Raw genomic sequence first — 25,166 nt, 5'->3', positions numbered from 1 at the left:
GGAAGCATTTTTCGAATATGGCACCAACGGCAGTCGATGAATGTCGTTGGGCCGCGAATAGTCTATTTTAGCGCTGCTGACTTACAGTACAGTAACGACAGTAATACCGAACTGCCGTGGTCGGCACGCAGCCATTTTACTTTATAACACATGCATCAGCCTGCCTGATCAAGTTACTTTACGCATCGAGCAACTACCGCCGGTGTCTCCATATAAACTAGCTGCGTGCCGACCACGACGGTACAGTACTACCGTGCTTAACGCACGGTAAGCCACCACTGCTAAAACATAATAACGGGTGTAAACGGTCACGCCGGCGGCTACCCGACGTCGGCGGGGCCGACACCGCGCCAGCATCGGCTAGCATACATAGGCCCGATGACGGCTTGCCATCATCGGCTGAATAACGGCAGGCCCGTCTCGGACCGAGGCTGGCTAGCCCACGTCGGCCCGAAGCCGGCAAGCCCGCATCGGCCCTAAGGCGGCTAGCCGACGTCGGGCCGATGCGGGTGAAAGTAGCGCGAGCGTGATTTGCCGACGTGGGGCCAATATTGCTGCCGTCATTTGCCGACGTTGGGCCGGGATCGGCCCAATGGCGGCGTGCTGCCTGGGTACAGCACGGCGCTCCTCACGATCAAATCGTGGCTTTGGGATGTTGAAGCCAACCATCATCATACAATGTACTGATGCAGTTCTTTCATGAGGGTGATTGTGTAGGAAAGCGTGTGCGCCTCTGAGCAATGAGCTCCTCCTTTGATGGCCGTTCATATGCGAGGGACATATGGCACGGCTGAACTGCCGCGTTGTTGAAACTCTCCTTGTACGACGAGTGCTCACAGAGGTCCACAGCGTTCTTCAGCAGCTCTTCGACGTATCCTGCATGGTGAAGAGAAACGATATCACTATCGGGCCAGGACACATTACAGAACAAGAGTTATTACCGTATTTACATGATAGTAGGTCATCCTACTTTATCATAGGTTTGAATCCGAATTGGGGGGTGGGGGCTCACAATCAAAAATGAATCAAGTGCTACTAGTAATGGCGGCAAAAATGAAAAGCATGCACGCTGTGGCGTGATTACAACATTATATATCTCTATAGGCTCTGCTTGTAGCGTATATTTATTGCACGCTTGTCTAGAATTCGGGTGGGGAATTGTGCAGCACTGTGATCCGAACCATGGGCCTTTTGCATGCGAGGCTGATGCTCTGCCTCTGTGCCATCGGTGCATCGTACCCCTACACCCTTATAAGATTAAAACAAAACCTATGGTTACACTTCTGCAGTGCCTTATTATGAAGCAGTGCTATCAGTACGCTGCACGTTGGAGAAGGTGCTTCCATTATTGCCAATGAGAAGGTGAAGTGGCCGTCACTGCTGAGCTATAGCAGTGTCGGTTCTTTAGTGAGCCAATACTTTACGCAATGTTACAGTCAGGAAACTTGCATAGGTGTGTGGTTGCTTGGGCCATAGCTGCAGGCATCCTAATTTACTATTCGGTAAAGACACCTCTTGGGGTGTACGACAAGGGTTCTCTCATTTTCCTGTCCCTAAACCACAAACCGTGGGCAGCTTCATTATGTACGTTTTGGACTGCTGGAACGTACCACGTTCAAATAACGGCAATTCATAAGCAATGAGCCATACCGAAGTAAACTGCACATTTGAATGATAAAACTTTCGTCAAAGGAGCTGGTGAAGTGTCAATCCAGACAGCCCACCGCTCTTAATAAGGCAAAGGCATGGCTCTGCTTTTACAATTTTAATTCCCCAGAGCTCTGTCATGTGCTTTAACTCTTCATCAATTAAGAATGACGACACGTCATTCTTTGCTGATAAATGTGGCTGAAAACAGTGTGCATTACCAAGACAGAAAAGTAATGGCATGCTAATTCCAAAACTAGCACAACTGTTTTAAGTGCATGTGATTCATTATCTACAAGAGTTATCAGTGTGCAGTTGCTTCCATATTAATGAGTTTTTTACAGTTCCTGACATGGTGCAATCTGCTCGAAATGAGGAGGTAAACTGGTGCAACGACCTGATACGTCATATATATCCAACAGGTGGTTAGCAGCACCAACGAGTGATGGCAGTAGACGAGGTTGATCCTAATACTGTGCTGATGTCGTGATCATGAGTGCCATTGGGTAACAATCCCAGGTTTAATTATTGCGTACATGCAAAGATATCCAGGAATGTAGATGGCAGGACATTTACCACAGTATTGTGACTGGTTTCGCAATTTATCTGGATGCATTGTGTGCCTCTCCTAGAGGTGGCAAGCCTTTTTTTAATCCCTTTCACCTTTTTTCTAGCTTAAATTTATACACGAGTAGAATTATGAATGACTTTCCCTATGCCTTCCTTGCACACATCCTGTTGTCTTTGTAATTTAGTCCTGAAGTATATTACATACCATAGCTAGGCTTCTCTTTGACTGCAGCAACAGTAAAGTGACCTCGCCTCGCCTTGGAGGATTTCAGCTTCCATTGCTCCTCTCCCTCCCGAGTATGCGCCTGTTGCCGTTTGGCATTCTCATTGAAGTGAAGTACAGCGAGCCATGTCCTAAGGAAAAAGCAGTTTCAGTGTTAGTTTTTTTGTCTTATTTTCAAGTAATAAAATGAGTACCTTGCTTGCATGCCGTCCTCTGAGAAAGCATTAGCTTTCGGCGCGAAGCAGTTCAGCACACTGTGGAACGACTCCAATGAGAACGTTTGCACCTCGGGAGAGAGCCGGCGAATGTCTCTCAAAAGTAGAGGATTGTCCACGATGGTCTTTAGTTGGAGAAATGCAGGTGATGCTGAAACAGATATGTGAAGCTTTAGATTTTTTTCACTGGCACAAAAGCCAGTTAACGTCTTAGAGGTAATCTATGAAAATGGTTTTCTATGCCTGGCATCAAGTGAAAACGTGAGTCTCTATCTAACCACAATGTGCATGACTTCTTAAAGGGACCGACAACTGATTTTCTTCGACCCAGTTTTTTACGGCGCGACAGGAAGCTCACCCTTCGTAGCGTTTGTAGCTGCAGTGGTTTATCCGAAAAGCACGTAGTTATTTTATAAGCACTGTTTTTCGATCTGAAAGGCTCCGAACACGCATGGAGGCTTGCTCCAGCAACGCTGAGCATTGATAGCGATGCCGCTAGCCCTTGTGAAAGCTGTCGTTGCTCTCCTTTCACAGGAGTTACTGTAACTATGCTTAACCACCTTTATTTTGAGCTTTCCAACCATTTTTGAAAATAGCAAGCTGTTGCAATGAGATGTGTGGCTTTATACACCTTCCCGGTATTTGTACAGAGTTGTGTGCGCCTGCGCCCAAGGTTGCCTGCGCCTGTGTCATGGATGGCTTGTCCCGGAGTCGTTACTCTCACAATACACGAGCCAAGCCAAGAAATCAAAAACGTAACTGTGCATATGCGCGGCCGCACCGAGTAGCAGCACGCGTCATTTCTGAGACGAAGTGTAGGTAGCAAAACTGTCGCTCCAAAATCTTAGCGACCTGGAAACTGCGTGTACGGTTGCATGAGCACGCTGAGAAGTTGCTCAAGACGCGCTGACAAGCATGGGATCATTACGTCACGCGAAGGCAGCGCCACTTTAATACATACCACTAACGCAGGCCTATATGTACATTATTATGGAGTAAAACCTTTTAATATAAAGAAACGAACAATATTTCAATACTAACAAAAAAATCGTCAACCGCGTACAGCAATCAACGGTCACGTGGCCGTCTTCATCGGATCATTCATGTTTTTGCCGCCAGAGGCACCACAGGTCATTTTTCGAGACTTTCAATTAAGAAATACAAATATAAATCCATCTCTCACGAAAAAAACAGGGTTGGTTTGAGTCAGTGCAACGGACAATCTTTACATCAGTGGAGTCAACTCATTTCATATTCTGGGCAGTTGTCGGTCCCTTTAAAAGTGTCTGTATGAAAGATTCGGAATCTCATCATTTGAAGTACTAACATGGCTTGGCTTGCTTATCTCTAACTTTTGTTTTGTCTGCTTACCCAAAAAGGTGTTTGCTAGAAGAATTTGAACTGTAGGAAATTGTTCCCACCAAGTTGTTCCCACACTTCATTAACCCGATTCAAGGGCAAGAGGCAGATGCTGAGCAGCTTCTAGGCAAACAATGCTGCTAACGTTACAACCAGCACTGCAGGCCACCAGTCGCTGTGAAATCCCACCGCTGACACCTGTGGAGCTTAGAGGGTCACTTTACTTGTGGCACTGATGTAGGTGACTGTCACTGCACCCCATTTATGTCGCTGCAGACTTCAACTATCTTTTTCACTTGTGCTGTATGAACGTTTAGGTAACACTAATATGGATAGGTTGCAACTACTGCTGCAGCGGCATGTCTGAATAGTGGTGCATAGTTGTACCTGTTTGTAATGATTCTGACATTCTTACTCGTTATACCTTGTCTTTAATTTCAACTTTAATATAATTAAAAATATTATTAGCCTTGTTTCGATGATGCAGTAAATTGTTGTTCGTTTGCATAAGGCCCTAGTCTCGTTCATGCCAGTTATTGGTGCAAGCTAGGCACTAGGCATCAACCCTCCTGCCACTCTGGACGATTGAGCGCTTTGACACTAAGTTGCGACATTCTCCTTTGTGTCTAAAATTTCAGTGTTCAAACAGTACGAATAACTGTGTTGGGCACAAAGAAAAATTAGCAGTGCTCACTTGGGCTCAACCATTCCCTGTCCTCAAGCTGGTCATGCAGGCATTTCTCGTAGGGACCATCGTGGCCATCATGTTTGTCGCAAACATGGTTCAGCAGGCTCCTCCACATGCTGACAACAAGGTCTCCATCTCCTTGGCCCATTGCAGCAACCCAGTAAAGATGGTTGATGATGCTTTGGATCCAAGGAGACAGAACTCGATGTCTGCGACTGGCAGCCAGGAGCTTTTTTTTGAGGCCTAGAGTATAATGTAGAAACTTATTATTAGAGGACATTTCTTAAGAACCACACTAGAGCAACTTGTATTTAACGCGAAAGCTTTACAGAGCTTCTGTCACAGAAATTCCGGTGTCAGCCTCATTTGTTTTGATCGAAAAGTTAGCATTGGCCAGGACTACAAAAACGAAACAGATGTACTATCGTCAGCAATATGAGCTCGAACACGCGAGCGCGTGGCGAACAGCCTCGAACCTTACGTCAGCCGATTCGCAGCGGCGGCTGTCAGAAACAAAGTGGAAAGGGCGCCGCGCTTCCGCTAGCTGTTGACCCTCCCGCTTCGATATTGTTGATGTGAAACAGCAGCTTAGAGAGTGTCAGTGGCCGCTAGCGGTGATATGAATTCCCATCAACGCGCACATCCACATCAGGCTATGTAGCTGCTGAGATATTGGCTGTGATGTAGCCTGCCATGATGCGCAGGCCATGCTTGCGCATCGGTATCTCGGCATCGGTGGTGCCGGCTGAGCATTTTGCTGCGCCTCATTTATTTATTTTGTTATCATTGCTAGCGGTCATTGGCACGCAATCAGCGACATCTCGCAGCAACGCTAGCGAGGCAGGAGTAGCAACAGTCAGCGGAACAGCACCCCTCCTCTCCCCTCCAGTTTCGGCAGCACCATCCATGTATCACCCTATCTCGGTTTTGAGGTTATTTTCCACGCACTCACATGTTCGAGCTCATATTGCTCGCGATAGTACATAAATCATAAAAAATTCTTTGCTTTGGCTGGGTATCGAACCCCTGCATGGCAAGCTGGTGTTCTACTACAAAGCCACTCTTGTGCTCAAAATTGCTTAGGAAAAACACAATATATGAATGTTAAGCAGTGCAAGGAGTGTCGTTAACACATGTAATATTGCGTGACAGAAGCGCAGAATTTCACCATGCGTCAAAACTTACGAGTTGTGCAATGAGTGGGTGGTTTAATGTTCTATCTATGAGAAGGCGCTCAGGCATAATTGATCATCAGCAATCCAACAAAGTGGCCAGATACACAGGTGCGCATGCTGCCTTAAAGATGCATACTGGGTACTTTGCGCATTATTAAAAGAAAAAATTTATGGAGTAATGGGCAATTCATAACTGTACTTGCAGTAGACATTCTAGGATAGCTTGAAAGGGTCTATGTTACGTGCACAGACATTTCTTTCCTTGCGGCACAGCTGAACTGTCTACCTAGAAGCAAAGTCTGGTATACATGCTTACCTTTACCAACATGCCAAACATCATACCAGTGTGGTATGTTTGGCTTGTGTTTGCGGCAGTACTGCTTGACACCAGGATGTCGATCTGGGAAAACATTGATGCTTAGTAAGTCCCTTGCACCTGCTATCAAGGCACACACAGTGCTCCAACATTCCTTCTGGAAACATGCGCCTTCTAAGAATAATTTCTCAGATATATTTTTTTTACTTAACGTGTCTTAAATTTGCTTGCAACTTTTGCATAAACATACCTGTTGTCAGCGAGCCTATGTGGATGCCTAGTTCCTCCACAGCAGTCAGGCACTTCGCAAGTCCTTGTTTCTCCATTGAGACGCTGTTGGGGACTTCGGGTGACTGTGAACGAAAGCGTAGAAATTGGTTTCATTAGTACTTGGAACGTTATACTAATAGCACTGCAAGTTTACCTCTCCGACTTGCACCTGCTCAGTGTGTAGAATGCAGCCATTCTGCACGGCAAGCACACTGTATGCGAGGTATTTGGCGCTGTAGCCTGGCGAGTCACATCGCCCATCACCTGCCAGGTCAACTCGCATGTCAGCAAGTGAATCCACCATCGCTGATTGTTTCTTGAGGAACAGCTGGAAAGACAGGTTGCATAATGCATAGTTTCTTTGAAAAAGGACTGAGTGATGGGCTAGTTGGTAGTGTATAACTAAAGGAACAAAGCACAAGGACACAGACGGCGACAGATAAGTGCCCCGTCTTGATCTGTCCCCGTCCGTGTGTTTTATGCCTATGTGTCCCCAAGTATTCTGCCACTGCTACATTTTCCCACCATAGCAATTCAACAACTCAAGCTCAATTCAGTCATGTGTATTTGCACTAAACAGTAAGGCAAAAAAAGGCAGTATGGTAGAACTGTTTTTATAATTAGGATGGTTTCCAGATGACTGGTTTCTAAATTTTAATTTTGGCGAGCAAAAATATTAAGCTTCTCTTTCGCATTGTGACCATAAAGTCAGTAGGCTAGTTTTGTACAAGTTTTGATACAAAATTATTTTTGTGTTTTGAATTTAGCTAACACTGAATAAGTTATACAGAAGGAACCAAACGCTATGCTCTACAATGTGTAAATCTACTGCAAAATTATGTTCTGAAATATCAGATTTGCTAGTAATGCAACAGCAGTATAAGCGTTTGCGTTTATACTGCCTATTATACAAATAAAAGTTGCTCTGGTTATATTCAAATGGTGATGAATAAGTGAACCTGTTTTACTGCAGGGAGCAAGTAGGCCCTCTGATAGTTGTAGAAGGTGCGCTCCGTGATGGTTTGTATGCCAACGGAATTCAGGCACCGAATCGTTGAAGCCACCACACAGCCCGAGTAGAGCATGCCAGCAGCCAGGAGAAGGTTGCCTGCCCCAGCTCCGCTACCTTTGACAAGTGGCTGGCTTTTCCAGCGAAGCTGGTGCTGTTGCTCGCACACTCCCTCTGCAGTGACCAGTGTTCCCACAACGCTGAACTTCAAGTCGCCTACTGCTTGGCCACAGACTGAGCATTTGGCAAGCAGGTCTCGGAGGGAGCTCTCAAACACAATGAACTTTCGTTCGGCATGAAGAGACTCCTCCACCCCTGTTGCAACTCCAGTGCTCTCGTCTTGATGGGTACTGCATTTGAATGATGCCACAAAACATGTTAGTGCTTGTGTGTTAATCTGGCTACTTGGTATTGCATAATGCATGATGATGCAAGTCACATGGCTTGACTAGGTTAGGTTAGGTTAGATTAGGTTTGGTTTGGTTTTTACTGATGGACGATTATGTTGTTGCCTGTAGCAAGTGTTGTGCTGCTAAACATGTGGGTGAAGGAAAAATTGAGGGAGCATTGCTTATGGATCTCGAATACCTTAAAGGGGTACTGACACAAAATTTCGCGGCTGAGACAGCCCGCGGGATTGATTGCGGTGAGCATGCATATGTCATCCGCAAAATATCAACAGCGAATATAGCTTGGAAAGTATTTTATGTGAACTTTGAAGTTCCTGTGCGTGATCCAGTGCTACACGCCGCTTTTGCGGCAGTGACACCCTCGGAGGTGACACGAAGTGACCCCCCTACTTGTAATTAATCATCTGTTGCACGCTGCAGCAAACGATGTGCCGTGTTACGACTAACTGGCCCCCAGCAACGCATTTCAACAATAAAACGCGAGGCCAAAGTGTTTGTGTCAGGACTCCTTTAAATTTGTCCTAATACTTCTTGGTGTTCGCTGATTATCAGTGCACTGGCAAAGTTTGAGTGGCCCATATTGGCAGTATTTTTGCAGCATAGGGCTCAACTATAATGTTTACAATATGCTACAGCTAAATCATGCGCTAGCGACAGTTGCGTGCTAGATGAGTTTGGGAGGAAAAGCAGTGCTCAAATCACGTGGTTTTTAGCAACCTTGACGAAAGGTGCATACCTTAATTTATTACATTATGTTTTACATTATGTTACGTTAATTTAGCACATATGCTAATGCAGTTTCAGTAAACCATTGCAGGGAACCTTCAAGTGTGTCCCTCCACAATCAGCTTAAAAAAGTAATCAACGTACTCCATCCTATAATGGCAGGAAATACTGCAGAAGTAGGCTATCATAAAACTCTCACTCCATGAGCTTAGAATGGAATTGATTGGCAATGTCTTATATAAAATAATAAGTAATGCTTTATACAGAACGTTATGTATTAACAAAGTAATAATGCTTAAAGGGACACTAAAGGGCAAAACAATTTTTCTTGCATTAGTAAAGTAGTCTTCCACGATACAAAAAACACCACGCTTGCTGCGAGAAGACGCTTAATAAGTGAGAAAACGTGCAAAAAGAAAATACAGGTGGCGATGCCACCTTGGAATTCCCGCACCATTTGTCGTGACGTCACATATTTCTGACGGCGCCTGCTTGGGCCTACGTAGTTCCTAATCGGTTAAATCGAAGTACATTGTCCTCTGAGGGGGCCAGGGACTTGACATAACGAGTTTGTGAAAATGTTGTCCAGCCAGTGGCGCCAAATTACGTTAAATGCTTTTTGATATCTTTTACGTCACGAATTGCAAAGTTCGGTGCGAAATTTAGAAATGAAACTTTGAACTTGGTTTTCTTCTCTAATAATAAACCTATGGTGGTGAAGTACACAAGAGTTCTCCGAGCACACTTTATCAGTCTAAACCAATTCATTGTTTCTGTTTAGTGTCCTTTTAATAGTGGCACATGAAATCATTTTACTGTTTGTGTCCACTATGCAACTGCTTTGGTAGCTGGCAGCCCATTGGGGATGCTGTGCAGAATGCAGTTGCACTAATGGGTCAGTGTGTCCCTTGTTATTTGGTCCACATCTGAAAACCTGTGCAATATGTGTTTGTAATAAAGGAAAGTGCTCATCATGAACCTCTCTGTGTTTCTTGTGAAATAGGTCATAATTTTTTCTGTGAAGCCTCCCTGCAGGATCAATTCTAGTCGGGCACAGCCTTTAGCATAATTGCTCTGCTAGTCTAGCTGCTGGGCCTAAGCATGCTCATTGTAGGGTACCGCGGCTTCCTATGCTCCTCTTTATCTTGCTAAACATTGTGGCAACATCTAAGAGCACTGCTGTGTTATAATGCATCATTATTGCAAATGAGCACCAAGAGCAATCATTGCTGCTGTCATGAAACTCCTTTCCTCTAGCTAAGTTCAATGAAAGGTTCTGTTAATGCTGCTTATACCAGCTCTCACGTGCTTCATCATAAAATTTGCAGCTCTGCATGCAATGCACGAAAGTGTCTCAGCCAGCTTCCCACAGGCACAGAACTGCCTCCTCACATTTGTGTTCTTTGGGAACACTCGGGTAGGAAAAATGAGCATACACTGAAGAATGGCGCATACATGCTCTGGAAAAGATACGACTGTCATTAACTACTCTGAGGTAAAATGTTTAGGCAAACTAATGGGATCTAAGAGGACAGACTTTTGGGCTAGTTGGTTTGTTACGTTCATTGAAGCCATAGCGCTCATTGAAGCCATAACGTGTGTAATCCAATCAGGGATGTACGTCCCATCCTCTTTCTGTGGTCCCTGTCTTATCAGCGCTATGGATTCAATAAACGAAACTAATGGGCTCAATTTTCTTCGTTACAAACATAAAAAGTGTGGACACAATGCCACACAATAACCGTCTCAAGTGATGGTTTAAGTGTCTCCGAGTAGTTTGTGAATCTCCATGAGTTTGATTTTGTTGTTAGTCCACCATAGACTAATTCATGTAATACCTGCAGAAACTCTCGCTGAATGATGGTAAATAGGTGGCGTCAACTTCAGCCGCAGGCATCTCTTCATCAGCAGAGGATGATTCATCCAATGGGACAGGTGTTGAGCCACGAAGAGGCCTGAAATCTGCAGGGAGCAGTGGCACTGGAGCAACATTGACTGCAGCTGCTACTGGTGCTTCATGCGATCCAGCACAGCACTCTGTCTGTGTCTTCGCAGAAACCAGCGTCTTCAGGCTCATGTGCACCTGCGTAGCTGGCGGGTTATGATACACACAAATGAGCAAAACTCCTTAGGTTGCTGTCGTGCCCAATTGTTCATCAATAACTTGCATTATTTTCGGCAAGTTTTCTTTATTACATTTTTTACAGCCTACGAGTGAATCCTCTCTCTGAACTACGTCTGTACATTTCGTGCTTCAGATGTGCTTTGTTTTCAATCGTTTGGTCAACTTACCAACGGAATGGCATTCCAGTGTCGTCTGAGTTGCCACTGTTCTCGTGGCTGTCTTGCGCACAGTTTTCCACGTGGTTTGCTGGATGTGAGGTGATAAGAATACACATACCACGTTACACCATCAGGTTTTTCTAAACTGTATATTTTATACGTCACATGGTACCTTCCTGAGCATGTGGTATTAAAATCCCCTCATGCAAAGTGGCTTGTGTTTGTTTTCAACCACTACATGCCCAGGGATATTAAAATGCTTCTGATGTGTATAATTTTCCTGGTGCCAAGTTATGTTTCAAAGAGCACAAAATATTTTCTCACCTCTGAGGTAAGAGCTATGGAAGTTGAACTGCCTTCTCCAGAGTCGGCTTGTTGCACAGTTGTTGCACGGCTTGTTGCACAGTCGGCTTGTTGGGGCTGCATAACAAGGATATTATTGAATTCTCTTCCATAGTATGTAGAGATGATATAGGATACTTTTACACTCTCTCGTTAACTTCTTTGCAGTGTCAATCCACACAAACAGAGCAGGACTAACCTGGCTGGCAGATGGTTCCAAGGCAGTGCCATGCTCTGCGACACTTTTCTGGGGCAGTGTGTGAAACTGGAAAAAAAGCAGCGATTTAATTCACCACAAACATAATGGATAACAATCATTTTGAGTATTGTCTTTGGATTGATATTGGCACGGCATGCAGAATAATTTCCTTATTCCTCCTAGCATGAATTGTTCTATGTCTCTAATAAAAGCATGTTACCAAGGAATGCTGTATAACATTTCGGCGTCTTCATTGTTTCCTGGGATGGAACAAGTACGTTAAGTCTGAGTGGAGTTGTGCTAATGAGCAGTTTTTTTTCCTTCGTTGAACTGCTAAGTGCATCTTGTTTGTTGTCAAGGCAACATTTCGTCAGTTTGCTGTGATTTGGTGTTCTTACACGAACAATGGTGTTGATGAAAAGGAAAATGTTCTAAGCCGGGTGATTTGGTGTACAACAGCTTGGGACGCACCCGCAACTATGACACAAACAAATGGAGTTTTGCAGCAAAACAATCGGTAATTAACTGAGAGCCACTGCAGTGTAAACATATCTCTGCTTGTTCACTTCCCCACGGTAAATGCTATAACAGCCAAATGCTTACAATCACCCTCTTAAGCCGCGATAATCTTTTAAAATTCATTTTCCCCCAGCACAGTCAATGAATCGAACCAACTATCAAACAATCTGGTATTACAGCTAATGTTGTTTTGTTGATAACATTAAGCATAACAGCACTTGACACATTCTCTTGCAATGCTGCCTATATACACACATGCATACGTTTGCACCTGTATGGTTTAATTGGGCCAAACTAGTCACATGATAAATTATCTCCACTGCCAAATAAATCAATAAGTGCACAAAAATTTGATTTATTTCAGCTCGTTATATAGGAAACATGCATACCGCACACTTAAACCAGGGATTTCCAGCTGGCCCTACGACCTTGACACTTGTGCAGTGGTGTCAAATTGTTTGTTTCGAATTCACATGCACCCTGTCGTTTTATGATCAGCGCTGGAAATCGCAAACCGGCGAGAGGCAGTCGGCGTGTATATATATAATAATTGCGAAATTAACCACGTTACAATGAATAGACGAATTCGTTATAGTAATAAATAATGACATTACGTTGAATATTGAGAGTGCCCAAGTGCGAAACGAGGTTACCGAGCGCTATGCGCAGCACACGAAATTTGGATCGACTGTGAACTTACCTTCCTAGCGGGAAGAAACAAAGACGGCAGTGCGTCGGGTCTGAGGCGATGTTTCTTGATGCCGAGGCCGAATCGCTGCACCAGCGCGGAACTGTACTCATAATCTTCCGCCTTAAAGTGGCGACCGCAAATGCGTATGTCGTGCCGTCGATCCGACACCGGGAGTCCGATGCGCTGCAGCCACTCGGCGCGCTTGCTGCTGTCCAAAGGCACACGGTGTCGTAGACTTACTTGGCGCCAATCGCTGGACTTGCAGCCCACAACGTAGCAAGGGCGATTCATCGTGTCAGACACCACGAACCCAGAGAACGAAACTCGCGATGCACAATGCTGGTAACGTTTAGCTGGTCGCGCAGCTCGTCAACATGCAGCACGTGGTATCACAAGCAGATGACGTCCACTGTGCGCCGGAAGTCCTAAAGCCTACTTGTAAATTGCGATTATGTTCTCTTTACTTGTGACAATATTTTAATAAAAACAAATTATAAAGAGTTTAAAAGATTACGAACAACATTGGTTCGCAGTTATGTCGAAAAAATTGCCTGTGACGTAACGTGTGTACATCCAATCAGATCAGCCGCCTGCGCACACTCGTGACGCAAAGAGTATGTGGGCGGTTGAAAACGCGTTTGGGTGAGTCGCCGTCATCGGTGGCGGTTCACAGCTTTATAGCCTTGTAATAAATTACACAGTTTACGCAGAGAGCTTAAATCGGTCTGTAAATGATCCTTAGGGCTTGCTCTACCGGCCCAATGTGTTAGTACAAAATCGTCAAAACCGTTTCAGGGTCCCTTTAAAGTACCCAGCAGGACAATGCGAACACAATTACCTCACATAACACTGCATCGGCTTGCCACGAGTCGACAAGACGTTCAGGCTTCTTATATCCAGCATCAGAGAGAAATGGTGAAACTGCTCCTCGTCTCTGTCATCAGTCAGATCAATCACTTCATGTTGTTGCCTCGGGGCAGCATCTTCATGTGCACGTGGGCCAGAACCTAAGAAACATTACCACCATCATTGTTGCCATTACGAGTAGAATTTTCAGTTAATTGCAGCATTTGAGTCTCTCCCAGGGACCTCCAAGTAAATTTGTCCTTTATCTTATTTTATGCCCATGAGCTTGCCAATTTCATCATTCCTTCAGTCCTCTCCTGCCTTCGATTTGCTTTTCTTTCCTTCAACAACTGTCCTATCATACAAGCAAGCCAGTAGTCATCTATTCCATGCATTAGATGACCAGCCCAATTCCACTTCTGCACTAAAGACTTGTGGAATGATGACAATCCTTTCAGTGGACACCAAATGGATAAGCCACTGAGCCGAGCATCTGACACACCAGCCAGATACCGACATGAATGCTGTGTCACAAAAAGGTGAAGGTATCCCCAAAGTGGAGCAACATGAACTACAGCCCCAGTAGCATGCGTATTGCCTGTATAACCTAACAGAGTCCACAGGGGGCACAAGCTGCACAGCACAACACAGCGAAAGCAAGTAGCATCCACACAAGTCTTTGAATAAAATATGAGACTCACTTCAGTTGACTCCAGTATCACAGCTTTCCACAACAAGGCTTTTGCAGTAGTCTTTTTTAGATGTGGCAAACTAGCACTGACATAAAGACACTTCTTTGCATAATCATAATACTCGTTACATAATAGGTGTGAGCTGCATTTATCAGCACACGAAGTATAAGCAAAGTATTTTATACTTTAATATGAAGTACAAACCCAGTAAAAGTCCACATAATATAGCAACATGAATAGAATTCACAGAGAAATCTTGTGAGCAGAAAAAGGAAAAGAATTTATTGATCTGCTATATTATGACCTAATGAGCTACTCATCCAGATATAATATGCAAAGCAAACTTGACATGCTAAAATCCAGAAATTGACCCTACTTCAAACTTACATTTTCCTGCAAATTAGGGAGCGAATGAGTCGTAAGTTTAACTGCAGGAGTCAAGAACACCTGGCATTCCCATTCATGCAAAACACAGTGCGTTTAGTTATCCAGTGCTTCAGACACAAAGCCACGAGGCACTCACTGCTTTGTGCTGGCCTCAAGTTACCAGCCTGGCTGGAGGCAGCATCGGCAGCGGGTCGCTGATTTTCAGCGCGCCCCAGTTTTTGTGGGGGCGAGAAGTCCAGCTGACGGCGTGGCTGTCGCGTGGGACTTCTCTCTGGCAAAAGCTGTGTCGGTGTTCGGGGCCGTGAGTCTCGACTGCGTGACCGTGGAGCAGGATGTGGACTCTCCCCGCGCCTTGCAGCTGCTGCAGGTGGGGGTGGCGGTGGTGACGGAGCAGGCTGCTGCTCAGGCACTGGCTCCTCCTGCCTGCCATCAGTTTCGTTTTCAGTGCCTCCAATTGCCTGCAGGAAGTGAGCAGACCTTCAAATGGGCCCTAGATTACCTCGCATATAAAGTGTCGTTCTAGACCAAGCTTCTGAGCATGTCAAAAAGGAAGCTGTTCAATAAGAATTTTTCAAAATAGCATAGTAATATTCAAGCTCTATCATTACAAACTCGAAGACTACAAAGGCAGTAGTAGTAATAATAATAATAATAATAATAATAATAATAATAATAATAATAATAATATAGCTTCTTGGGGTTTAACATCCCGAAACTACGATCTGATTATGAGGGACGCCTAGTGGAGACCACCTGGGGTTCTTTAACGCGCACCTAAATCTAAGTACATGGGCCTCAAGCATTTTCGCCTCCATCGAAAATACGACTGATTCGATCTCGCGACCTTAAGGTCAGCAGTCAAGCACCATAACCACTAGACTGCCATGGTGGGTGACTATGGAAGACCGCAAAAATGGAAACAAATGAGGGAAGAAGTTAGCAAATGACACACAGAAAGCACACAGTGCCTGTTTATTGTCCAGGAAGGAAGGAACAGCATGTAGGCGAGATCCCTATCAACCAGCTCAACTTTCAATCATTCTTGCTTGGCCTCTGACAGATGCTCTCCATCTAAAGTGCATCTTCAATAGGGTTCCTGCATGCTCTCCCGAAATCTCCCAGTCTCCCAAGGACATCTGATGGCTGACAGACATCCTCTAAAGGGGCCCTGCAACACTTCTTGAGCACGGTCAGAAAACGCTGCTGATTGGTAGTGAAGGCTCACGAGAACACGCGAGCCAAACATTATAACACAGCACACGGCCTAGAATTTAAAATTAATTCTCAAAGTCAACTAAAAATAGCTCCCTCTTCTCTCCACAAATGATGCCATATACCAAAATTACTGCACCATATACCCATAGTCACTGCTGTTGGCTGATATGCGCATTTTAAGTTGCATAGTACTTACTGTGGCGACCGCGGGATGCCACCACGTGCCCGTGAGTTATCACATTGAAAAAGCCACACGTTCAAAGAAAAAAAAGAGAAAAGAAATTGCTCAAGGTCATGACGCACGGTGAAGAAGGGCCGCACCTTCTTGCCCCCCTTGACATGACCTTCCCTGCGTAGCTTTCAGTGCGCTCACTGGTACGAGAGGAGAGAGAAAGCGCTTGAAGCATGTGTGATGAGCAACAAATCCCTGTAACGCCACTCGTACTTGACGGTGATGTGATCGGGGGTTGCCCATAGGACCGGGACCAGCCAGGCCTCAGGGAGAAGTAGAGCTCAGGAGCCGGAGCTGATAGCAAGAACGTTTACATGACTATTTGGTAGCCTGTTTCTGGAGCGTCTCGACACTCGCGTTATAAAGCCTTGGTATTCCCCAGAGTCCCTGTTGGGGAAATCAATCAAGTCCAGGACCGTCCAATAAACAAATTGTTGTCATCTGCGCCGCCAAAGGCGGGTAGGAGGGTGGGAAGGAGGCGGTCAAGTACCGCCTCCTTCCCACCCCAGGAAAGAGGGAAGCGGCGCGCCCGGCTCGACGGACGGCGCCCGAGAGGTGAAAAGTAGAGCTGTGCGAATAGCAAAATTTTGGGTGCGAAGCGAATTCGAATAATAAAGATTGAGTGCGAATCGAATCGAATAATTTCGGATAATTTTCGAATATTTCTCAAACATTTTTCGAATAATTCGAAGTGAAATTACAGAAAAAGTTGCAGAGAATCCCTAAGTATGTTCTTGTGAGATAGCAACATGAAAGTGTTTCTTTTCGCTAGGTTGATGAAGCGCTGGTGGGGTCATATTTCATAGTTGTCTTTCTTATCAAGAATGAGGCAATGTAGAGGCCGAATTATATATATGTACATGATCTGGTGCAACCAAAGTGTTGCCGACAACACTTTACACGTGATGGGCAAAAATGCCATTTCCTCAGCCTCTCCTCCTCTCTCAACTTCTGTGGAAGGCCAACTGGTGTGGTGGACAAGGGTTTGCTCCCTTCAAGTCCGGAGTTCCAAATCTGCCTTGTAGACGTCAATATATAAGAACACCTGAAATTTTGGATGCTAAAAAGCTTCGGCGTCCGATTTTTTGGACTTCCTACCCAAATTTCAGGTCCAAAACAGCATTAATTGAGCGCCCAACTCTGCCACATCTATTATCTCCATATTGGAACCAGCGTTTTCTTGAGTTAATACATTTGCGACCGTAACGGACCTTGAAAGACAGCTTTGCCGCAATACGGGGGGTGTGAGGAGGTGAAGCATATTGAAAATCTAGGGACCATTTCCAATCCGACGTTGACTGTCTCTTGCCTAAATTCGACCGTAACGGAGCTGGAAAGGCAGCTTTGCCGCAATACGGGGGTGTGATGAGGTGAAGCATATTGAAAATATAGGGACCACTTCCAATTCGACGTCGACTGTCTCTTGCCTAAATTCGACCGTAACGGAGCTTGAAAGGCGGCTTTTCCGCAATACGAGAGTGTAATGAGGTGAAGCATATTGAAAATCTGAAGGGTCACTTTCAATCGGACGTTGACTGCATTTGTCTTTGGGAAGTTCGAATAGTTCGAATAGTAAAATTTCAGTGCGAATCGAATTGAATAGCAAACGCTATTCGAAAAATATTCGAAATTTCGAATATTCGCACACCCCTAGTGAAAAGAAAACACAATAGGGCACCGTATGCACAGTGAAGGGATCACAGTGGTGCAAATTTCTGAAAACTGGCCGTACCATCAGGTGCAGCCTTTCCTCTCCTCGATAGCGTTGCGGGCTCTGCTGACAGCCAGCTCCTGGACGGGTGACCAAGCCATAAAGGCACCACGGAGTGTGAGAAAGGTTTCCGATCTCAGGTGCTCGTATAATTGTGTGGTGCATTTAGCAGAACGTTGGACAAATCATTGCACAGGTGACCGCTTCTTCTGAGCAGCCTTGACTGCAAACCAGCTCACTTCCATTCCATAAATCTGTCAAACTCGGCCGGGAGGGTCCAAGGCGATTGACGAGGGGAACTGGTAGCTTTGAAGGGTTCAGAACACGACTGCCGTGTTGTCGCCGCATCAGGTGCACTTCGGGGAATGTTGACGATGAAGAAAGCAGGGCAGATGCTGCCAAATCATTCCCACGGCACAGCGGAGCCTAGCCGTGAAAGCTGATCATAACAATGAACTTTAAAAATTCTTGCGACACGTGATTCATGAAGCGTCATGCCCAAATAGTGAGACTATTCCATTATAATTCAGAAAAATGTTGCAGGGCCCCTTTAAGAAACGCTGTATTAAGAACAACTAAGAGAAGGAACAAAATATAACTGGCTTACCTCTTTTTCTGAAATCTCCACATAGACACCAACAATGGGCCTGTACTCGGGTGCTATTCTGCTCATCAGGTCTTCATTGTGTGGAACAGGAGATAGCTGCATTAGGGAAGAAAGAGAGAAGCAAAAATATTCGCATATGGTCATGAGATGAACGGTTATGGATAGCAGCTTGGTGGCCTTTCTTAACTAGGTATCTTTTCCAACATTTTAAAGGAAGAACAGTATTTGGTTTAATATTCAAGGGCCTATTTTATCCCGTTTTCATAAAGGCATCAATTCAATGTTATGGTTCACACACCCCCCAAAAAATTTGTTTCCTCAACAGCAACCACAGTGACAGCCTAATTTTATCTACATACTAAACAGAAACTGCAGAGAGAATGATCCTTCACTGCAATATTTATATTATAACAGAAAACTAATTTTTTATAGCCTGTACATTATGAGTAAGATACCAGACAAAGCAGGCGAGGCAACAACAAATTCTTGCCTGAAACAAGCCTTGCACAGAGACGGAGAAATCCGGAGAGCTTGCCGAGAAGTCGCCCAGAAGAATTTCCGTCTCCCCAATAACTGAATCATCGGTTGAAAGCAGTACCTGTGGACAGCCAAAAAGCCGGAAATATTTATAGGGGCCAACAGATATCTGTGCCTGCTTCTACAGTTGAACCCACCAAAATACAGTGGACTCTGGTAAAACAACTCGCTTATATAAAACTGCCAACAATATGTAACGAGCAAAGCAACTTTGTTTGGCGCTATCTGAATGCAACAACTCCAGCTTCATTAAGGCGGTGCTGTTACCTCCATCAAGCAACTGTCGCAACTCCTTTTCTATTACTGCTTTCCCTTCTCTTTAAATTTTGTTTTGCACTTTCACAACTGCTTACCGCTGCTTTATAGGCACTTCAAAATGTGCACATGGAAGCATAGGCATGCTCGGGACACACGTGTGTGTATCACGCATGCAACATAGTTTCTGTGAAAGGTAATCTCAATCATGAAGGTGCTCGTGAAGTTGAAGCAACTTATACAAATTACAAACTATTTACAATCAACACCACAGGGTGAATAACTACACTGTATGCATATATTTTTTTTAACAACACAATTTTTTTAACTGCATACTGTAGAGGATGCCACAGGCACCCAATTCAAGTTGGCTACTTGATGAAATGGATGTTAGTTCCAATATCAACCACAGTACATAGTTGATGAACTAAAAAATTCATTTTTCAATTAGTTAGCGTATGGCACAAGTCCCTATTTCAGAACTGCAATCAATCAAGGCATACAGCGTGTTTTTAAAACTTTACTTTTGTTGTCATCTGGGCTAAAACCAAGATACGATTGTGAGGCACGTCACAGTGGAGGACTCCGGATTACTTTTGATCACCTGAAGTTCTTAAATGTGACCTAAATGTAATTACAACCTTAAATGTACAGTGCATGAGTGTTCTTACATTTCACCCCCATCGATATGGCCGAGAATTGTACCCATGTCCTCAAGCTTAAGAGTCCAACAAATTAGCTGCTAAGCTACCATCATGGGTAACTCGTGTTATTACTTATGTAATTGGTGCCATTGGATATGTAAGTAATATGAACTCTAACTGTACAAGAATGTACTTACGGAAAACAATGAAGTTAAAAATTACAGTCCCTTTAGCTAATGCTAAGCAGAGCACAGGTGAAAGCCTATGCACCCACATTTTATTCACTGCTAGTTCACATATGATTCATAGTTAACTCAATTTAATTCACTTAGCATTTGATTCACTGTTAATTCATCTCATGCACTTAATCACCACTTATAATCACTTGGCATACAGCTGTTACTTTAGTTCACTTTAATTCTAATTTGATTGAACTTTAAATTAACTTAATTATCTCCAGGAGAATGCGGGTATGTGCTACACATGACTCTTGGTACAATTCGTGGTGACAATGGCTGATTCTTATTTTTTCTGCTCAAGGACCATACAAAGCTTTCGCCTTAAGATATTGAAAAGATAAGGCACAAACAATCAATATACAAGGTCATTTATCACTCCCCCAGAGGCACACACCTGAAGGGTCGGATGAGCAGCAAAAAATCTGCGAAGCACAGGGCCACTGCTACGAATGCGGAGCGACGCTCGCTCCGCTGGAAATTCGGGGCTTTCCAAGCTGGGGAATGCTTCTGTAGAAACTTCATGCCCAAGCAAGTGATAAATGAAGTGGTATGGACCACCATGGCCGGCTGATGGCTTGTTTTCGGAGTTTTCTTGAAGCTGCATAGGTCACAGCACAATAAATCGCTGCACGTCACATAACTAAATTGGGCCAATATAATCCTAAGCCGGAAGTAACAGTCCAAAGACTCTCTCAGGATGTGGTGCAGATTTCCTCTTCTCTTTCCAACTCAAATGACTGGTATAAGAACGTAACAATTTAAGTGTGCTATACACTCATATTTTTTCCCGCCAGTGTGAACATATATTGGCATTAAACAAATGTAGAACCGAATACACATAGACCAGTCCTGCACTACATAGGAAATTTTACAGCTCTCATCACAAGGTAAGGCTAGCAATTTGTATTCGTTTCACACGTTTACGTGTCAAAAATTTTTTTTGTAGGACTCAGCATAGCTGGCCTGTCTTAACTTGTGTTCAAAACTGCCAAAAGGTGCCTGGTTCCTCCTCAATACCAGCTTCAATAAACAGCATTTAAAGGGGCCCTGCAAGACTTTTTGAGCATGGTCAGAAAGCGCTGCCGATCAGTGGTTGAGGCTCCTGAGAAATGTGACTCAAACATTATAGTGCAGCATGAGTGCTGGAATTTACAATTAACTTTCAAAGTCAGCTAGAGATCCGTCACTCTTCTCTCGAAAAATGATGCCACAAACCCAAAGGCCACTGGTTGATTTGAGAATCGTGAGCTGCACAACTACCGTGGCCGCCGCGGCATGCCGCGATGTGCTCGCGCGCTTGCTCGCAATCGCACTGAAAGTAAGCTGCACATTCGAAGAAAAAAAAAAGAAGAAAAGAATGCACTCAAGGTCATGATACGCGCTGAGCCCCCCCCCCCTTCCCCCTCACGTCTCACGTAGCTTTCAGCGCGCTCGCTGGTAAGAAAGGAGAGAGAACACACTCAAAGCGTGTGACACATCCCTGTAACTCTGCTATTTGTGGCAGTCGATTCATGAGGCAATAAACTCCTTAAATGAAGCCATTCGATGATTACTTAGAAAAGTGTTGCAGAGCCCCTTTAATGTGAATGCATGAGGAGACATTGATCAAAACTTGGAAATAAATTTTGCATGCCACACAAGGGTCAAATTAATGGAACATATATTAAATGTATTTAGTTCTTCCAAAGACTCACATGTTTGAGGTTTGCTGCAAATGCAATGGTGACAGTGAAGATGTAGAGTGTTGTGGGATGCTTTCCAATCTCGTAACAGCCATCTTTCAGGTTGAGGCGAGGTGCCAAGTCAGTTTCCGCTGCTTGGTCAGCTGGCTGCACAACCACACGCTGCATTCTGATATCTGTCCGAGGAGGTTCTGAAGTGGCCAAGGCAGGTGCATCGGGAACAGTGTCCTCCTCCAGATGCAACCCTACGTGAATCTCTGGCTTGGCTCCATGGTACTTGCTGTTCAGCAACGGATGCCATTTTGCACTCTGCAACAACAACAGTGATGTTCACCAAATTTTTTCCAACACATTACTTTATTAATCAACAAACAAAACAGAGACAAACCCACTGTCAAGGAGGACACAGAAAGAAATCACCTAGTCAAGCTAGGCTGGTGCAATTAGAAGTAAACAAATAAGAAACAGTTAAAAGTGAGAAGGCACAGTGCTTTGTCCCTCTGTGCCTGTTCCTTCCATGAAGAGTGGTAAGTGCGACTAGACAGGGACGAAGAAAGAAAACAGACAAGGACACAGCGCTACTTTCAACTGATTTTATTTTCGCTCGAACCGATAAATAAATACCGAGCGAGCGGAAACAACAGAAACAACAAATGGACAATCAGTGGTTATATCGCTGAACCGAACACGGGTACAGGGCAATATCACGACACAGCAAAAGCATTAACGCGACAAAGCAAGATATTGCAACTCTTTTTGTGAAAGCGAGAGGGAAGGCTGACTAACGCACATTTCTTCTAATCTGTTAATCTCATAGGCCTCAACAATTTCTCTAGTCATTTTACTATGCGCCTTATACAGGATACAGGTGTTTTCAAACAAGGGCATGCAGCCACAATCTCAGCAATGAATGCCCAAATGACCTGAGATTGCTTTTGTGACGTTATAGTGATGCTCTTTCAGTCTCTGGTTAATACATCTGCCGGTCTGACCAACGTACGTCCTTTTACACGAAAGCGGAATGGCGTAGACAACGTTGCGAGTACAGGTTACAAAAAGTGTTCGGTGATTTATAGGACATGCATTTACCTTGTTACTCTCTGAATTTACCTGGTGACATAATCTCTGTAGACGGTCAGGAGCGGAAAAGACTACGTCCACCCCCAACTTTCCCGCAATTCTTCTGAGATTGTGCGAAATGCAATGCATATATGGCACAACGGCAACTTGCATGGTGCGCAACGATTGTGCAATATAAGCAAATGGAGTCATGGACCTCTTCTGAGAGCATGTTGCGTTCTGTAGAGCACCAGGTCATGGTTTCGATTCCATAAGCAATAGCAGTCCACGGCCTTCCTTGATTATTTCCGTTTCATTGTGAAGACTGAAAGATGATGTCTGACGAAATTACACTTTCGTTTATGTTTTATAAAAGAATATGCGTAGAATGCATCAGAACTGCATAGCATTACAAGCAAGAAATCGATTGAGCAATATAGAATTCAGTCACAAAAGTGTTGGTGAAGCGAATTCTACCAAACAGCCTTGCAGTAATCGACGTTTCAGGTGTCATTATGATCAGCTAGGAAAGCAAACCAAGTGCAAGAGCTCCAGTTGAGAAGAACTCAGGGTAGTGAAACTTGGCGATGTGAACAACTGTAAATAGTACAGACGTGAGCTTACGCAACGATGTATTCTGAGAGGGTGGGCTCCTCGTGTACGAAGTGTAGCAGTGGTAGTAACAATACAAAATGCAATGCTGGGGTTATACAACCATTTTCGGCAAGACCAGACATGTACTTTGTTGTCACTCACCCTTACGCTCTCAGGAATGCCGCGTATCTCGAGCACAACGTATCCCACGCGGTCCTTCTTTTTGGATGATCGCTCAACTACAAAACACTGCAGCTTCACAGGTGTCCTGTGAAGCCTGTGCACATGAAGACCTCGACGATCAACGCCCCATGCCAACTCTGTATTGAAGTTGGGATGACAGGAGTGTGGCACAGGGTCTGTGGTTAGCACTTCGCCGTCGAAGCTGGCTTCTATCACAACGTCACAGCTTTGCCTGCTCGGGAAATGTCTTCCTGTAAGTAAATGTGTGCACGTGTGCTCAGGAAAGCGATCAACAACTAAATTTTAGCCGCGACACCGAGAAACATTCCGCAATGCCAAGTTCCCACTACGCTATTTCTGAGCGTGCTCACCTTCCAGGATCGAAGTGACGATGAGATAATTTTTGTTCATGCTGGCTCATCAATGATAAAATGTGTTGGCGGTATTTACAGCTCCCTAAACTAGTTGAAGCCGACAGAAACATCTAACTACCAACAACATTCAAGCGAAGCGCTGTTTTGAATGTTTACAGGAAACGTTTGCCGCCGCCTAGTGCTATGCGGCAGAACGTGTAACTACTCTAGGAAGCAGTTGCAGCAGCTTCTCGCTGCTCCGGTGGTCTCGCTTCGCCTGTGCAATAGCGAAAATGTGAGTCTGTGCATTATACCTGGAATGGTATTAACCACTGGCCGTGTGAGGCACCTGTCAAAAAATGTATATCCTAAATTTGGCGTAACACATCGAGGAGCTCTCTCCGGTGTGCACCGGAAGTTGGTTTGTTTATGAGGTGATTTCGCAGCGGAGGCCGCGGAGTTCTGAGACATCGGAAGCCGTTTTTCTGAAATCGTAGCGGTGCAGTGAGCCGAAAATGCACGACTGAAGATCCGTTTAGTGATGAACCGACGTCTCGAGAGAAAGTGGTGAAGTTTCTCGGCGTTGCTGGTCTTCACACTGCAAAGTGGTTGCGGAAGGTTGTGGCCAAGAGTTCCTCTGGAAATGCATTCTGGGTAGGTTGGGCCCAGTTTCATGGAGTATTCTGGCTTTGTTGTGGATAGAGGCTCAGTGCGTCGTTGTGATTTAGTAAAGAAAAGCCCTTTCGAGCGGTGTCCGTGTGTAGTTTGGTACACGAGAACAGGAGTCAAGACTTCGCGGGGTGTCGGGCAGTGATGGAAATTCAATTCAACCCGCCACCGTCATCAAACTTCCACCCATGACATCGCCAGCTAGCGCCATAGCCACTCGCTGCCAGAGCAGTAGGCTAAGCCTAGTGCCTAAGCCTAACTTTCTCGGCGTTCCCGGCCGCAGGGATGCAAAGACGTGATTCCCGGGAGCCCCGAGACGAGACTCCCAAGCGTGCATCCAAAACTACGGCCGCCGCAAGAGCTATGCATTCGCAGACAAGGCCAACGGGATCGAGCAACTCCGGTGTTTTGATGGTGGGACCCAACTTCAAAGTGGGCAAAAAAATCGGCTGCGGCAACTTCGGAGAGCTACGACTAGGTAAGTCACTGTGTCATCATCTGTGTTTTGTTTGTGGTCAATTCGCACTTTAGCTTCGTTTACACAGATTTGCAGTTACGATTACAATAAAGCCGGTTGAACTTCGGCCATTGCAAAATCTTCTGTTCCGATGTGATGCGA

The 25,166-nt window shown here is 44.8% G+C and overlaps 2 protein-coding genes across 2 annotated transcripts; both read right to left on the bottom strand.

The window, feature by feature from the left end:
* Nucleotides 1-697: 697 nt before the first annotated feature.
* On the bottom strand, nucleotides 698-8,396 carry LOC119376559 (uncharacterized). The gene is made up of 7 exons (XM_049411442.1): nucleotides 7,423-8,396; nucleotides 6,444-6,546; nucleotides 6,194-6,277; nucleotides 4,709-4,945; nucleotides 2,635-2,806; nucleotides 2,423-2,571; nucleotides 698-918 (listed from the first exon to the last, which is right to left on the bottom strand). The coding sequence occupies exons 1-7, from the start codon at nucleotides 7,894-7,896 to the stop codon at nucleotides 698-700; spliced, it is 1,440 nt and encodes a 479-aa protein (XP_049267399.1). The 5' UTR covers nucleotides 7,897-8,396.
* Nucleotides 8,397-11,229: 2,833 nt separating this feature from the next.
* On the bottom strand, nucleotides 11,230-24,839 carry LOC119376563 (centrosomal protein of 120 kDa). The gene is made up of 9 exons (XM_049411441.1): nucleotides 23,897-24,839; nucleotides 23,505-23,776; nucleotides 21,702-21,998; nucleotides 20,402-20,605; nucleotides 18,823-18,930; nucleotides 18,333-18,518; nucleotides 14,704-15,025; nucleotides 13,481-13,649; nucleotides 11,230-11,311 (listed from the first exon to the last, which is right to left on the bottom strand). The coding sequence occupies exons 1-9, from the start codon at nucleotides 23,934-23,936 to the stop codon at nucleotides 11,230-11,232; spliced, it is 1,680 nt and encodes a 559-aa protein (XP_049267398.1). The 5' UTR covers nucleotides 23,937-24,839.
* Nucleotides 24,840-25,166: the final 327 nt, after the last annotated feature.

Source organism: Rhipicephalus sanguineus, unplaced genomic scaffold (genome assembly GCF_013339695.2).
Source record: "Rhipicephalus sanguineus isolate Rsan-2018 unplaced genomic scaffold, BIME_Rsan_1.4 Seq146, whole genome shotgun sequence".
Taxonomy (NCBI): domain Eukaryota; kingdom Metazoa; phylum Arthropoda; class Arachnida; order Ixodida; family Ixodidae; genus Rhipicephalus; species Rhipicephalus sanguineus.
The sequence above is the reverse complement of the archived record's forward strand: the minus strand, read 5'-3'. Positions and strand labels throughout refer to the sequence as shown.

What these genes read in the sequence shown, in the direction of transcription:
- LOC119376559 (XM_049411442.1), bottom strand. Translation starts at nt 7,896, where the DNA reads ATGCATTATGCAATACCAAGTAGCCAGATTAACACACAAGCACTAACA. An exon ending in TGTTTGGCATGTTGGTAAAG is followed by an intron (nt 4,946 to 6,193) that starts GTAAGCATGTAT and finishes ATTATACTCTAG; the next exon opens with GCCTCAAAAAAAAGCTCCTG. An exon ending in GAGGACGGCATGCAAGCAAG is followed by an intron (nt 2,572 to 2,634) that starts GTACTCATTTTA and finishes CTTTTTCCTTAG; the next exon opens with GACATGGCTCGCTGTACTTC.
- LOC119376563 (XM_049411441.1), bottom strand. Translation starts at nt 23,936, where the DNA reads ATGAACAAAAATTATCTCATCGTCACTTCGATCCTGGAAG. An exon ending in CTGTGCAAGGCTTGTTTCAG is followed by an intron (nt 18,519 to 18,822) that starts GCAAGAATTTGT and finishes AAAGATACCTAG; the next exon opens with TTAAGAAAGGCCACCAAGCT. An exon ending in CCGATGCAGTGTTATGTGAG is followed by an intron (nt 11,312 to 13,480) that starts GTAATTGTGTTC and finishes CTTGTTATGCAG; the next exon opens with CCCCAACAAGCCGACTGTGC.